This window comes from Chroicocephalus ridibundus, chromosome 4 (genome assembly GCF_963924245.1).
Source record: "Chroicocephalus ridibundus chromosome 4, bChrRid1.1, whole genome shotgun sequence".
In the NCBI taxonomy this organism is placed as follows: Eukaryota; Metazoa; Chordata; class Aves; order Charadriiformes; family Laridae; genus Chroicocephalus; species Chroicocephalus ridibundus.
In genome coordinates, this window is record NC_086287.1 from 45,739,433 (window position 1) to 45,755,650 (window position 16,218).

Consider the following 16,218-nt stretch of genomic DNA (forward strand, 5'->3'; position numbering starts at 1 on the left):
TGTGGCCAGTTGCATGGCACAGAGCACCTTTAGTCCAGTCTTGCTAACCTGGACAAGTCAACCCTGCAGTCGCATCTACAGTGCCCGCTGCTATCGCAGCTGCGAGGGCTTTTGTGCTCAGTACAGGCATCTCGAAATCATGAATTCCCTTCTCTTGGGACACAATAGTCCTCTTGAGTGAAAGCACTTGGTGGCGTGCCCAGAGGCTGCCTGCGGCAGGAGCCCTGGCACCGCAGCAGTGAAAATTTTTGGTAATCTGCCCCCACTGATGAGCAACATTTCACTGCATCTCGTACAGATCAGTCACAGTCTGTTTATATTTCCCTTGCTTTGCAGGACGGTGCTGTTTGGAGCCACGGGAACATAAAGGCAGCCTGCTATAACTTCCATGTATTTTCTCCCTTCCTGCTTCTACTTGCAGATCCAGGATCAAATTCCTCTGTTCAACAGATAAACCACTGTCATCCACCCTCTCTGTAAACAGTCCGAAAGCCTCTGGGTAAACTGTTCTTACCGCTCTGTCGTAGTCCTTAGGAGAGCAGGGAGTGCTTGTAATTTGCTTGGCCATTATTTGTAATGAAATATTGCATAACTTAGAACAACAACAGCAAATGTGAGGTAGTGTTGAGTGGCGTATCTTCAAAAAGCGATGGTGAGCAGCAGCTATGCCTCAAAGAGCAGCTGGCCCTTGTGGTTTTGGAGGCCATTCTGGGTGTCCGGTGTTTCAGTTCATGCTGCTTCTTTCTGTGCCTCTGATGTATCCTCATGTACCCTCACGGGATTTATTGAGAGTCCTTAGACATGTTTCCACCTCCTGGCTGTCACAGACAAACACTATGGGAATGTCATGTTGTAGGAATATTATTTTTCAATACCTCTCACAACTTTCTATGGCCTGATGCTGACATTTGTGTGTAGCACTGACTTATGTTTGAAAAGGGAATTGATTTGATCTGGCTATGGTTGGGTACAAAAAAAAAAAAATATAGGCAAAGCCTAAACCACGAAAAGAGATGGTAGGGCAGTAGGAAACACACATGTCTGCAGTGCAGAGGGATTTTTATTTTCCTTGTGGGCTATACGATTCTTTGTCAGAAGAAGCGTGTGTGTGTCCCACTCCACACTCAGACCCCATCTCTACACCAGGTCTTTAGGACCTGCTCGCAGACCCTGCCAGGTTAAAGGCAGATCTGACCTTGCTGTCCTGCACGTCTTCTAAATCTATGCAGGAGAAATAAAAACAACAACAAGGTTGTCTCCTCCTTTTATTCTGCACTTGCCCGAGGCGCTCCGCTGGGGGCTCTCTCTTGCGTTTAACCTGGAGGAGATTTTTTTTCCCTGGCTAAATATTTAAAGCCTTCAGTCTGGAGCCAGGTGAGACTCAGTGCAGTTCCCAGACACAGGAGCGCGCTGCTCAGGGAGCAGTTAGTCCCGTCCCCTTTGTAAACCAGTTGACTGTCCTTGGATCCCAGCACTGGCAGAACTGCCCCTCAACAGGCTGGTTTGGTATTTTTGTCTAACTGGCAACAAGCCAATCTGCCTCAGCAGCAGTGTTGTGTTACAAAATCTCTGCCAAGGGTTTCCTGCGAACCTGAAGGACATGACGTCTCTTGTGCTTGCGTCAGGTAACGTAACTCCTGCAAAGGTAGAGCTGGGAGGACTCCTGGTTTGGCATCTCTAGCCTTTTTTTATTTTATTAATGTTTATGAAGGGGTGAGCCCCTTCATACGCTGATGAAGCCTAACCTTAAGAGTAGGGGGGTTTAATAGCTTTTGCTGTCAGCAGAAGGCTGTGCTAATGTCCTGCTGCAAGGTTTTCTGCTGCTCGCCCTGAATATATTTACTTTATATTCATTTTTCTTGTGCACTATTGTCCTTTCATTTCAAAAGGTTCCCTCCTTTTGTCATCTTCATCTGTGTTTATTGTAGTGAAATGATATCCTAACCCAGTCTTCAGTTCGGTAGTGCAAGCAAGCCATGATATTTCAATTGCTTCTTCTATGGTAGAGTCTCCATTTCCCCTCTGTTACCCCAATGGCCTTTTTTTGGTACATTTTCCAGTTTCAGGTTTTTTATTATTAAACAGGTGTTACAGAATTCTCTGCCATAATCTAAAGAATGCATCACCATTACCAAGTATTCAATCTTCTCTCTCTCTGCTGGAAATACATTGCTGAATACATTTTGGGATCGTATTAGTATTGTTTGCAGGCTCACTGCAGAGCCACCTTATGAACAGTACTTGTTTTATGGATCTTGGTCTTGTTCTCTCCATCATTTTCAGCTGGTCAGCCCCCAGCTAATATTTTTATGACCATTTCTTAAGTATGTCATCTTACTTTTTATATTTTCTATATTCTTAAATTGGACCTATTTTTTTTCTGCTTGGCCGATGGGTCTGTCTCATTTGTTTGACCTGTAAACATCCCATTTTCGGTCCTCCACCGTAGGAGTGATGCATCCCACTTCTGTGCCAGTAGCACAGTTTCTAAATATGCCCAGTTTCTTCTGGAGAGGTGCAGTAATTAAAATTTTAATTGAGGTCATTCCCAAGATCAAGGACTTTTGCTAGGAACCTCTCTCTGTTGCAGCAGTTTTCTTTCCAGCTCAGTAACCTATTCCTTGCCCTCCTAACCTAGAAATCCCATCGCAGCCCTTCTCTTGGGAACAAATGATTTCCCATGACTTCAGCTGAAGCGTGTGTTATTCATATTAGTGTGAAGGGAAAGTAGGGTGTGTGATTTTATGATTTGGGAGTGTTTTTTAAGGGGTCCCGAAACGGTGAGTCACTGTTAACATTTGTCTGTCTTTGAGAAGTCTCTGCTCTCCGTCCTGCAATAACTATTCAGGAGATGACTCAGGGAAGGTAAACCGCACCGTAGTTTAATATTTGACTAAGATTATAAGAGCTCTTAGACACGCATGGCTTGTAACAGGCTCAGTGCAGGAGCCTGCATCACCTGCCTTCTTGTGATTCCTGTGGAGACCCCAGCACCCATCGGCAGATGGACGCCCGCCTTCCAGAAGGAAGTGACCCCAACAGGCAGAAAAATAAGGAAGACTCGGTCCAGGCCCCCTTTGCCTGGCTGTGCAGCCCAGCTCCATGGCATCACCGCTTGCCGTGACTTCCTGACGGCAGCTTGTCCCACCAGCTGCTGCAGATGAATCCATTCTGCTGCGCTTTACCTGGGAACCGCTCTGTCTGTAATTAACGCTTGGGAGACAGGTTCGTTTTGTTGTATTTGCCTCAGGTTAAACCCCCTGCTGTGGTTTAGGGGCGAGACCCGGATGCAAGTGACGGCACAAAGATGTGGCAAAGGAAGGAGACGGGGAGGGACCTCATTGGGCTGTGACTAACCACCGGTCCTGTGGAACAAAGCAAGGGAAAGGATGACAGGCTGCTGAGTCCTCCCAAGATCCATTCCCATTGCATCAGGGGCAGCTTTGGGGAAGGGAGTTACAATAAGGGTATATTGTTTCTTTGGGGAAGTTCTTGTTTACGGTCCTGCATGGCACTGGCTTCTATTTTAATGTTGCTGGTCAAGGTAAACCCTTAAGGGCAGCTGCACAGGGAAAGGAAGAAGGGAAAATAATGTTGAGACTACTTACATCGAAAAAGTATCTGCGTTTTTGTCTTGTCTGCGCTAGGCTTTTACAGAGAAATAGGTATGGAAATGGCTCCCTTTATGAAGCAAAAACCTTTCAAATTGCACAATAAATTTAACATTTCCCATTGAAGTCCCCATAGGCAACCTGAGCTGTTCTTTACAGGTCCTGTGAGTGGAACAGGATCGGCCATGGGGTTCCCCACAGCCCCTCCTTCTCCATCACTTCCTACAGTGACTGCATCCCTGGGAACCTTCTGACTTTCAACACCTTCAGGCCAGCTGCCGGTGCCTCCCGCGAAGGGCTGCTCTCCCCTGTGTGTGTAGATGGCCATTTCCTCGCAGGTGTGAGCAGTACCGTCCCTGCAAATGTAATTGCACCCTTTCAAGGGGATTGGGTCACAGTAAACTTGTTGGTGCAAGAACTATACAGACGGCCTCTGCAAGCCTGAAATGTTGAAAGCAGGCTGGAAAACAAGGAAGATCCCCTTCATCTATTCAGCCAGTGGCTTCTCTTGTCTCCATCTCTACCATTCAAGGACGTGCTGAAACCTCTGTACAACACGCGCCATTCAGTGCCGCAGGCCTCTTTCCGTAGAGCAATAAAATAACATGGACAGGTTTTCAGCGATCCCCAGACAATCCATTCGGTATCTAATTCAAGTTGTCAGCTTCACCTAAGTATTCAATGGGAAGGGGCTTCCTCCTCAGTGGAGATACTTACTTATCCCACTACCTATGGGATGTCTGAGGGTGGACACAGGTAAGCAGAGTTAATTGCCTAAGTGAGGAGAGAGTACAGGGTTTGCTACTCCTCTGGTGTGCCAAAGCAGTAAGTACAACTATTTCTCATTTACCCCTTTCAGCTGCTGATGAGCTATGAGCTTTTATGCTTCACTTGACTGCCAGTAAGAGAGGCAGGGGGAGGGCGGGCGGGCAGGCTAGCTCGTCTGACTTCTTACCTTTATTGCTGAGACCTTTCTATTTTCTGAGGCGGTGCCAAATAGTGCAATTTTGTGGGTTGATCAGTCAAATACTAAGTCAGGAAATGTTTTCCTCTGTCTCTTGGCATTCTTCCTGCTCACTGCCCTTTCACTGCCTCATGAAAGGTGAGACTCTCAGGGTAGAGGAGTGAGACTGATTACCGATTGCCTGACTGAAGTTATGTAGGCTCCTCTCCGCGTGCTGGTGGGAAGGTAGCCATACTGGCCAGGGGATGGGAACTCTGTGAGCTGGAAACACCTGGCTGCTTTCTTAACTCTCCTGGAGTCAAAGGCGAGAGCAGATGATGTGCTCTCCTCCTTCTTGCTGGAGCTCTGGGGAAACGGTGCAGCCTTTTCAGTTTCCATGCACTGGTGGAGACACTGGAGGATGAGGGAAGTGGACAAGGGATGTCAGGATGCTGGGTGTACCAGAGCTGGTCACTCGGGGCTCTGGACTTTTGGAATCTCCAGCCCTGGCTACATTTTCTGATCTGCACAACTTATTTCTGTGCCTGTTCCTGCTCACGGGAGGATGAAGAGCCTCTTTTCCTTGTGGTGTCAACATAGTATTGATACAGTCACCTCTGCTGTCTTCCCTGGTTTAATTCGTGTTAACTACCACGTTTGCAACCACAGGGAAAGTGATTATTTTCTAAAGCAGGTGGAGAGTGGCTTCTGGCTGTCTTGAAGGGAAACATTTCTCTCTAGGCTGGGACTCAAGGGAGAGAGGCTGACCTGGTTCTCTAGAAAGTCGAGCTGGGGCCCTGCTGAATTATTGAGCGTGCACCGCAGCCGTCAGCACGGAGAGAAAGAGAAGCACCAGTTTAGGTCACAGGTGTGGGATGGAGATTACTAGCTTCAAGAACAGAGGAGCGTAACCGGATCTGCCTCATGCACTTGGTTGCTCTGCTGCCTGGATCAGTGTCACAGCTGCTTGGCACTAGATGCAGCTGCTCCGCTTGGTTTGGTGGCCCTCTCTTGGGCCCTACGTGGTCATAAAACCCCAACTCCACAGTATCGAATCCCTCCCTCCTTTCAGAGGCAAAACCCCACTCTTAGGGCAGGCCTGGAGGAGCAGCGCCCGCAGGTCATGCACATGGAAGCTGAGGCACGGTGTTTCAGTCTAACACTCAACCATGCTGGCTACTTTTAAACCCCCTTTATTCACCCACATAAATGATAAACAGATTTGCAGAGGACATGATCACCAGCAACTGTGACAGGAGGTCCATTGGAGCTTACCTGTGCTCAGCTCGTGTGAAAAAACAGTTTGTCTGATTAGATGACTTAGTTGCCCAAGTACGCGTGTTCACTTCGGAAATTTTGATCCAGGTTGTATGTCCAAGGCTATGAGGAGAGATAACTAGGTTGAAAATAAGATCTTATCTCCCAGCTGTGCCTGAGATCTCTGAGATCACCATGTTGTGCATGTCTCAAGAAAACGGTGAAGGTTCTTCTGTCCCTTTGGCCACCTGAATCTGCTACGATGTGAGGAAGAGGACAGGATGTGGTGCAGCACTGTGAAAAGAGCCATGCAGCCACTTCTTACCAGCACTGGGAGGTGGCTGGTGCACCCATAGGAGATGCTGCTGTGTCCAAAAGAGACAGTATCACTTATCCTGCATGAGGCACCTCATCCTGTGCCTGCAGGAACTTCTACCACACCCTTATGGAGTGATCTTGCACACGGTCTTTTCACTTCTTCCTCTTGCTTTAATCATAGAATTAAACAGTTTATTACTGGAGGAGGAGTACTTTATCTGTAAATATTTATTTCTATATTGCCACCTCCTCATTACAAAGAATTCATGACTAAGCTCATATAATCCAAAGCAGTTTGATGAACATCCTGTAATCTGGCCCATTTTGGTTTACAGCTTTCGTGAGAGGGCCTCTGGTGTTCCTCTCTGAACGTCTTACTCAGCTGTAGGGTGACACTGACAGAGCAGCACGAGGGCACCAGGGACTGCTTATTACTTTACTGACAGAGTATGGGCAGTGGGGTGAGTCTGCCTGTGGACCTTCTCAGATGATGTGGTATCTCAGCACGTTGCTCATGCTCAAGTGAGGTTACAAGTCAGCAGCGGCTCAAGCTGTTCGAAGAGCCATTAGGGCAGGTTATATTCCCCTTTCCCTTTTCCTCACACCTATCCTGTGACCTCTGGATCCTGTGCTTCGTAAATTCAATGATCCTGGCAGAGGACTAACAGGGCAAATGCCAGCTTCCATGTAGAGTTGAACAGGTTCAACAAAGAGCACCAGAGTCAGCACAGGGGGTGGAAGAAGGGGACAACTTCCCTGCCAGCCCTTCAGCCACTGCTAATTTTAGGGCTGACTCCGGGGTGCCAGGTAACTTCTCTTTTAAGTCTGGTCCTTTCTCTCATTAAGTCCTGGTCTTAATGCCAGCCTGCCTGGAGTTCCTCGGCACCAAGGAAAATATAGGTTGTTTTCCCCCGTTAAAAAATGTCAGTCCTTGAACAGCAAAATAGAGCACTTCTACTGGGAGACGGAAACTTGACACCTGGCAGTGCGTGTCCTTTGGTCCGGAATTACCTTGTGAAAATCTGCCTGTGTTGGGCCAGTGTATTAACCTTTGAAAAGTCAATAGTTGTAAACACATGACAGGATGTTCAATGGGTTTTGCAAGGTTTCTGACAGTTACGAATCTCTGAAGAATCGGCACTCCCGGGGTATGCTCCTAGCCTCTCACAACACGGATTTTTCTAGGAAATGTTGGTCAAAATAAGACAGTTTTAGGAATTAGATTAGAGGGGGGATACAGCCAAGCAGTGAGGAAAAATGGGTAAAGCTGCTTAAATTAAATAGCTGACAGCTGTCTTCTGAATAGAAATTTTAGATAAAGAGAGAAGCAGAGATGATGACACCTGTTTCGGGTATACTTTAATACTTTACCTTTCACTGATGTGGAAGCAAGTTTCAGGATCAGCATTTTGTGGAATCTTCTGTCTTCTGTCTTTATTTTTTTGCTCAAATTCAGGATGAAGAGAAGGGCTGGCATGGCCCTGCCCATTTTTCTATCACCCTGTGTACAAGATGTTGCTGGCTGTACCACCATCCCTCTGGGCACGGGAATGTGGCTTTGGCAGGGCGACTGGGTATGACTTCCAGAGGAGACCACCCCACTCCCCAACACACTGCCCCTTGCTGCCCGGCAGCAGCTGTCAGTGGGAGAAGGGTTGGTCATTTTTCCTTTGGTTTATCCAGCTCTTGGTCTCCAAACTGGAAGTATACCTTGGCTGCCAGGAGCAGCAGAGACTTACTTGCTTTTTCCACATAAGTGACGAGACTGGGGTTGTTGGATCTGCTTCATGATGGAGGGTCTCAGCTGGTTTGTCCATCCGATAGGGCAGCTACCTGGGCAGGTTGCCGGAGGGCTCTGGGAACAGATGAATAAAGAGATGTGATACAGCGTCTGGAGGGAACGCAGGAGTCCCAGTGCCCTGGCACCCCATAAACACAGCCAGCCTGATTTCTGCTCCTCTGAACAGCGCTGCTCACATGTCTCCTTCTAAAATGGCATAGGGCAATAATGCTGCAGACCTTTAACCTGTCTTCCAGTAAGAACGAGATTGTAAAGCAAGAAACGATAATATATTATACGATAGCAGTTTATGGTGCTTCAGCAGGCAAACATTTTTACCCTAAATACTTTTCTGTGGGAAGGAGATAGTGCTATATCCATAGACAGGCCTTCCCCTGCGGTGTCATCACATCAAATATTGTACTTTTTTAAAAAAATAAAAATACAGGTATTTTGTTTTATCTCAGAAGCACCTCGCTCAAATGATCTCAAATTCAGACCACTGGGATTTCTACAGAAATTTTTGAGAAAGCTGGAATAAATTTACATTGTAGAACAATGTAGAATGGGACTGTTGAGTCCAAGTTTGGCATACAGCGTCACTGACCAAGTATTCCCAACCTTGCAAAATAGTGGATGTAGCCACCTGACTCCAGACCACTTCTCCTTGTCTGTGCTGGGTCTGGTGCTTTAGCTGGAAAATGCCAAATACACCATTTCAATGGGAGCTAAACCTTGTAGCTGCAGGCAAAGTAGTCCACAGAGGCTTGGGGAGCTTGAACACAGCAGGATTCAATGCATTATGTATGGATCAATGCTCTGGAATTGCACATCCATGTAAGCTATGCCTGTAGGAAATCAGTAATTTGAAACCTCCTTCTTCCCCACCTCTTGGACCTGACTTGCGTTAAATATTAACAAGCTTGTTTCATCAATTCCGTGGTTCACTTGGCTTCTTTTAACAACAGATGTTATTACAACAACTCCTCTGCCTGCCTCCCTGCTCCTGTCAGCACGGCCGATGGTGAAACCCAAGAATCTGCTGCTGTAACTCTGCCTGCCTGCAGAGCCTGGCTGCTGCCCCAGCCGGCCGTGTGGCCTCCCCCACCTCTCTCCCTGGGATCACCGATGCTGCCCACCTTTGGCGTCTGCGAGTAGCTTGTGCTGTGAGCCACTAGTTGCAGAGAGGCGTTGGTTAAAAGAGACAGCGAAAAGGAGTGAGGGAGCCCAGGGGAAGGCAAGTTGCTGTGGTGAAGCGGTGAGCATGGCCAGCGACTCCAGCGCACTGCCCCGGGTGACTTTCCAGACGCCAGAGAAACCTGGTGAGGAATCATCACACAGGAAACTGGGCAAGTTAACCATAAAGTACAACCGCAAAGACCTACAGCGCTGGCTAGACCTGGAGGAATGGATCAACACCCAGCTGCAGGAGCTGTACCAATGCCGGGTGAGTAGCTGGGGCAAGTCAGCCCCCCGCTCCTCAGGTGAATGGGGCTAGAGGCCCTGAGTGCTGGGGAAGAAATTTGCTTGCTCTGCCTTACTGGAAATAGCTTCTCATCTTCAGTCTTCATTAGGTATCTAATTGCCACCTGCTACAGCACTCTCTCTGACTCGTGTGTTTGCAGTCAGAGAAGCTTGCATAGACATAATCCAACTAGCTTTAAACTGCCTGCTCTTGCAGCTGCTGGGGGGCAGCTCTCGCTCAGCACGAATAGCAGAATTTGGAGAGATGCGCAGAAGATGTTGCTGAGCTCCATGTGGTGAGTGGCTTTGCTGCAAGCAGCATCTAAGCCAGCTGGGTTAGAATTATCTGTGAGTCCGTGTTCCTTTTGGTGACAACAGTGTGGGTATAGCTGCTGTTTGAATTACACACGCCAGATAACGCTGTATTTGTAGCTGCAGAGTCTGCAGACTTGTAGGTTTCCCCACTGGCAGCAGGGAAAGAAAGAAAGAAAGAAAGTACGTGCTGAAGTGATGTGTGTACAGTTCTTATGCCTTCAACTTCACAAATCCCCAGAGCTGTCTTCCTTGCCTTGGATTCCCTTTGCACCAGGAACTCTTCCTGCCATCTGAGAGCTGACCCACTAAGAACGATCCCGGAGTGCCCAGGTCCAGCGCCTGAATGGTACCTGTCTTTACTTGGGCTGTTGCAGGGTACATGACATTTTTTTCTTCAGGGTGATGGGACGTTTCAGTAAGTCATGTTGGAGCAGTGGCTGGGTACACTGAAATTTTAACCTGGTAGTATTGCTTCTGTTCCTATACTGTGCCTAGGTGGATGGCACTTAGACTGGGAGCTTTCAGAAGGGACAGTGCTTTTCCAAGTTTGAAATAATTCCTTTGCAGTGTGGGACAGAAGAAGGGGAAAGGATTTGCTCACATTGTACATCGTAGTCTTAAACCCATTTAAACAGCTTGACTAAGGGGTTTGCTTTTATCCGTAGGGCAATGGCTGGTGCAGTAAGAGAATATAGCTTTCTTGACTCACAACCCAGTACATCTTCAACAGAAGACATAGATGGGTTTAACAAATTGTGTAAACCGGCTTATTCCTGTCCTGGATGGGGATGGACTAAATGAACGGTAAAGCCCTTTCTGCCCCGCTTTCTGTCTTTGCACCCCAGCACACCGCTAACCACATTTTTGAGATACAAGGAAAAAAGAGCGGATGATTGCTTAGAGTCTTCCACTCTGAGCATCAGCAGTCTCAAATTGGAATCAGCGGTGGGAGTGGACATGTTAGAACAGCCCAGGAGAGGAGATTTTTGTCCTATGTGCCATGATGAAGCCAGAGAAGAAGATGAAGCCATGATGAAGCCAGAAGCCAGAGAAGCTTCTGTCTGCCCTGGGAGAGCTCCAGGCTGATTTTCTGGGCCTGAGAGCCGTAGAACGATGTCAGCTCCACAGCTGAAAAGTCAGACTTCGGGAACTGCCTCCGAGGCTGTCTTTATTACTGTTGTTACTGTTGTTGTTTATTGTTATTGTCATCATTATTATCATAATTTTCTGTGTGACTGTTTCCTATTTGGTATTTGTGGGAATGTACAGGGTTCTTAAGTCATGTTGGGAGAGGAAAATAGTTAATTTCTGTTTTAATTGATGCCATATGCAAAGAATATGCAGTAGAAAACAAAAGTGGGGAAAAAAGGTCCATCCTTCTGTCGTAAATGCATGGCTACTCTGGAAATGAGTATATTATTGCTCCTGTTCTGTTAATTAACATTTTTAAACTTCTCAAACAATTTTATAGCTTGAATTAGTAAAAATGACAAAGGAAAAAAGCTTATAATGTCTTCAAGACCTAATTCTGAATTTCCAGTTGTCTTCTTTAGTTTATAACATGATAGCAATTCTCGGCTGTCTCGTAGGCCTTTTGATAATGCATTGTGAAACATTACATAGCGTACAGAGGAGCAGATGTTATCGCTAGACCTGGCCAGATAGATAGGCAAAATTCTGCGTGCCTGCGAAATGCTAGGGTGGTGGTCCTGGTGAGTGGAGGCTGTACAAAAGAACAGTGGCAGTGACAGTGTCGCCTGCCAACCATGCCTGCACTGGCACTGAGGGGACTGTCCCTGGGGCTGGTAGCTCAGTTCAGAGAGCCCTGAGCCTGACTGGTGAGATTTGCCAGAGCTAAGCGAGGAGAAGGGCTGCTGCTTTGAGTAACAGAACACCTTGCCCTTTGGGGATTTATTGCAGTTTTAAGGAGAAGGTCTGGATAACGTGACCCCGGATGAGGCTCCCCATGTACTACTCGTACTTGCCCAAGCCTACAGATGTACGCTTGTAAAGGTGTCAGAAAAACAAGTCGGGTTATGTTATCACTCCTGGTTTTCTGAGAATAAGGAGCTGTTTACTGTCATCAGAATAGCTGCCCAAAGGGGATTTTTTTTTCCGTACTATAAAATCCCAGGAGGCACAAGTGAGAAATCCAGCCATGCCCTTACAGGAACAGATTGCCAGTGGCTTGCCTTTGCTAGCACCTCTCCAGCACAACAGGTTTCCCAGCTTCCTGGTGTATTTGGGCCAACCTAAGAGATTTGCTACTAGGAACTACACAACATGATGCTGTGCCAGGTCAGAGATTGTTAATAACTGTAAACAACAGGGGGTTACAGAGGATCTTTTCAAATAAATACATGTGCCACAGTAAATTACTTGTAATCACCCAGGTGTGCAGCAGGTCCTCCTGCTCTCCTTTGTGCATTGTGCCCAGACTATTTAGTTAGCCCTGCTAGTTTGGGCTTCCTCGGATCTGTCGACTTCCATTACATTGTCTCTTCATCAGCTGCTTCTTTTGCTCCACCTGCCCTTGGCAGTGCAATGTTCCTCAGTGTCTTCCAGAAACCCGTGTGACAGGGCCAGAATAAACAGCATTGCGGGTTCAAATGCCAGCAAGGTTAGTTCAAACATCGCCTCCTGGTCCAGGTAATCTGAATACTATGCTATTTACTGTCATGAGGCTTTTTGCAACAAAACTAAGACTCAGGAGACAATTTTGATTTCTGAGATAATTCCCTGCACCCGGAAGCCAGAACACCATCCATACTAGGACCAGAAAGCCATAGGGGGTTCCTACCCTGCCTCTCCCTTCTGGCCAGAGACAAAGGCAGGCTGGATCAACACCTGTTGTCTAAACAGTCACATGAAAACTATTAGTTTTAAGAAGAAATGCTGTGTGGGTCACAGTACAATATATTTAACTCTGTTTTATTACTTATTGTCAAGTCAGCTGCGTAACAAAGCTGAACAAAGGTTTTCAGCTTCCTCTCTGGCTTGGTATCAGAGACTGTTCAGAACAAGTTTCATTTTTTCCTGTAAGTTCTGCCTTTATTGTTTAATGTTTTACATACACATCCATAAAAGCTACCCAGCAATTGGGTACTGCACTGTTTACTCAGTATCCTTATTTTGCTCGTTACTATGTTAAAATATTACTAGTGTTGTGTTGTCAAAGATTCATTTTGCAAATACGTTGGAAACCACAGCCTGCTTTCCTTACAGTCTTGTAGAGACATGTGGAGCTAAAATGTGGCTGTGATCAAGTTTACAAATGTTTCCAACTAACACCCTTACATGCATTACAAGATTATTACTCCAATCACCCAAGCTTGGGGTCTCTCTTACATTAAAGGAGACAATTATATCCCTCTCACATCTGTTAGAGAAAGCTGGCAAAATATTGTTTTCGATATTTGTGCTTTCAAAAGCTTGGTTTTGCCTCCATTACTGCAAAAAGCCATAGTATAAATACCAACTATGTGAATGTATTTACCCTAAAAGTCAAAAAATCTCTTTATATTAGTTGTGCCTCTCCAAGATTAAGCCCACTGGATTTCTGTTTGGTGAACGCTTGTGCGCACTCTTCTTAGATGAGGGTTGTCCCAGGCTGGCTAACATTGCATTGCAGTCGGCAATTGCAGTTGGATATTCTTGGAAGGGTCTTCCCATGATGGACAGTGATCCCTGAGCAGTGGTATCAAGTGTTGATGTGGAAAAAGATAAAGAATGCGTACATCAGGATGCGTGGCTGCAGCAGGCACCACAGAGGTGCTGGATCCATGCCTTCTTTATAAGAATCTCCTTGTTTTGAGACAATTTATATCTTGACCTCAACTTTGCAGCATAGTTTAATTATAACTAGTTTCTTCTCAGCTGCTCAGTTCTTTAAAGATGGCCTCTAAAGTTCTTAGAAGTCTGAAGGTTTATTAACTGCATATATTTTTTTATTTTTAGCTAAGAGAGGAAACAGAGGCAGCAGCTCCTGAACCAGAAATTGATCTTGAAGATCTCCTGGAGGTCCCTAATGAAGAACAGAAATTAAAACTACAGGTCAGATAGAGGGACTTGGTGACTTTAAGTTAGGGACTTCTTTCATAAAGAGTAGTGGCGGTGTGTAGGGTACAGAATATGTGTATACACTGTTGCATGATGCTTCCCTGTGTCTTAGCTTGTCAAACGTAGTAAGTTCATATACCTTTCTGGAGGAAGGGGAGAATAGGTCAACTCATAAAATACTAAAATGACTCCTCCTTGGTTTTTAGGAAATCCTCCATGAGTGCTCCAGCCCAACAGAGGTGAGTGAGGCACCATCAATATATGTGTGTTCTACTGTGCCGTAAGAGTGTGTCTGTTGCTGCTTGGTTGAATAGCCAAGATATTACTGTGCCTAATATGACGGTGCAGAATTTGTTTAATTCCCAATGCGAAAGAAGTCCCACTTTATTCTGCTGTGTTAGGAAAATACATGCAAATCTACATGGGTGGGCTGAAGGCAGAGCAGCGGAAGAAATAAGGAATTACGCTTTACAACCAAAGAAAGTTCATTCCATGGTTCGGACATCCTGAGATGACCAGGCTGAGTTGCTATTTGGTCCTCACTGTAGAAAAGCCATAGGCAGAGATCCAGCTCACATAACCATCTTGCCCACCATTAACTAAATGCATTCTTAGCTTAAACTACTCTAGTGTTACAAGTGACGAGAACGTAGGATGGCCCTCAGATTGGATTAGGCAGATAATTGCTGATCAGTGGCCATGTAAATTAGTTTTACATGTGAACTTTGCAAGTACTGGTTTTCAGTTAGAGAGTTAAAGAAATCCCAGTAGCTGTCACAATGTTCAAAGGAGCGGAGCCCAATACTTTGCAGTGTAGTGCATGCACCGCACAGCAATTGCTTTCACTGCGCTGCCTACCTGTGCAACACGGGGTTCCCCCATCACTGCTTCAGTCACGCGCATTGTGTGTGAACAGTGTGCTTGGACAGCATTCATCAGTCTCCACATCTTGTCGAGCCCATGTAGGTGCACAATCATGAACATACAGAAAATTAGGTGGATGCACGACTATCATTGAAATTAAACTTGGCCGTAGCAAACATTGCAGAGAGTCACAGGGGTTCAGCACACAAGGCCGGCAATAGGGAAATAGTTTTCAGAGTATCTGAATTTCAGAATTTAGGGAAGAACCCCACATTCCCAGAGAGATAACTGACAAGAGTTTGCTCTACTGATTTGTAAGCCATGAAGGTATCTTGTAGACAGCACGGTACTCTCTAACTACAAACAGATACTGTTGCCCCATTGGCAAAACTATGTACTTTCACCACGGTGATCTCAAATCTGGTCCCCTTGAAAGATCACAGCAGCCTAGTTGCAGAAAGTAGATAGAGGAAACAAACTGGTTTCTTTTGAAAGGCCTGACGGAAAAGGTATGTATGATCCAAGGCATTTACTTCCAGAGCATGCTGTGGCAGGCAGCCTCTGATGACCCAAGTAAGGAAGCTGGGCTTCCACACAACACAAATGGTAACAAGCTGCAATACTTGCAGTGACCTTGCCTAATTACAAGTACATGTAGCTATCTTTTTGGGTGAAGAAAGGCTGCGCACTCCTTTATGGTGATGTTTATTGTCATGCAGAGGGTAAAGTTTGAACTAGTCACATTGGCTTCTGCTTGGAATAACCAGACAGTCCAGTTTAGTTCATAGTCCTTGTCTGTGTCAGCAACGTAGTCGGGGTTTATCTCCATTAACAGGCAGATCTATCTGCTCTGCCTGTCCTCAAACCCTGCTCCAGGTTATCATTAGTCCTACATGTGTTTTGCTCCACCTCTCTGCCAGCCACTTCCTTGTAAAATTGGCACAGCTCCGAGATGGTTTGCAATCCACACCATGGAGCTTTACAGGTTCGACAAGAGGGACAGCTTGCTTTGCCCTAGATTGGGAGGGCAGCAGAAGTGGGCAGGAGGTTATGGTGGCAACAGGAAGCAGTGGAACCTAACAGAGGACAACAGCATCCTGAGGTCATCTCATGGTGGAAAAAGCAGGTATCGGGGATGAAGAGGAGCAGGCTGGCTCCTCTTGGGGAGAAAGTAAACGTGGCTGCTCCAGAGTGAGACAGGGGAAGGGAAGGGGCTTTTAGACCCTTCTCATCCATCAAAAGGTCTCCTTTCCTAAGGTAAAAGATAGGTTTGCTCAATACATGTCAAAATTCTGGTTTCTGCTCTACATGAAGGCAAATGTGGGAATAATGCAGGTGCCATAGTACTCTTTGGGCTGGTGAGCACTGGAATTAACATGACATCCTTCTTCAACCAATTCTCATTGTAGGACTTCATTACGGAATTGCTTAGTCGATTGAGAGGTCTCCGGAGAATCACCAATCCTCAGAAGAAATGACCTTGCCCACATGAAACACCCAGCTTTGGTCACAAGGAAATGTGTATCCTCCCCACAAAACCCAGGATCAGCAACATCACTTCAGAATGTGTTTAGGACTTACTGTTGTTGTGAAATGTCACAAAGTTT

At 46.2% G+C, this 16,218-nt stretch overlaps 1 protein-coding gene across 3 annotated transcripts; it reads left to right on the forward strand.

Moving 5' to 3' along the window:
- Positions 1–1,384: 1,384 nt before the first annotated feature.
- On the forward strand, positions 1,385–16,156 carry PPP1R14D (protein phosphatase 1 regulatory inhibitor subunit 14D). 3 transcript variants are annotated; one of them, XM_063331800.1, is made up of 5 exons: positions 1,406–1,625; positions 8,878–9,356; positions 13,646–13,741; positions 13,954–13,986; positions 16,021–16,156. In XM_063331800.1, the coding sequence occupies exons 2-5, from the start codon at positions 9,174–9,176 to the stop codon at positions 16,087–16,089; spliced, it is 381 nt and encodes a 126-aa protein (XP_063187870.1). In that variant the 5' UTR covers positions 1,406–1,625; positions 8,878–9,173; the 3' UTR covers positions 16,090–16,156. The 3 variants fall into 3 exon arrangements, with proteins under 3 accessions (XP_063187872.1, XP_063187870.1, XP_063187871.1); XM_063331802.1 differs by lacking the exon at positions 13,954–13,986 and having other exon boundaries at positions 1,385–1,625; positions 16,021–16,154; XM_063331801.1 differs by lacking the exon at positions 1,406–1,625 and having other exon boundaries at positions 8,523–9,356.
- Positions 16,157–16,218: the final 62 nt, after the last annotated feature.

Bases quoted from the DNA above. Each gene is read 5' to 3' on its own strand.
- PPP1R14D (XM_063331800.1), top strand. From the start codon at position 9,174: ATGGCCAGCGACTCCAGCGCACTGCCCCGGGTGACTTTCCAGACGCCA. The intron at 13,742-13,953 runs GTCAGATAGAGG...CTTGGTTTTTAG, and splicing joins AACAGAAATTAAAACTACAG to GAAATCCTCCATGAGTGCTC. The intron at 13,987-16,020 runs GTGAGTGAGGCA...TTCTCATTGTAG, and splicing joins AGTGCTCCAGCCCAACAGAG to GACTTCATTACGGAATTGCT.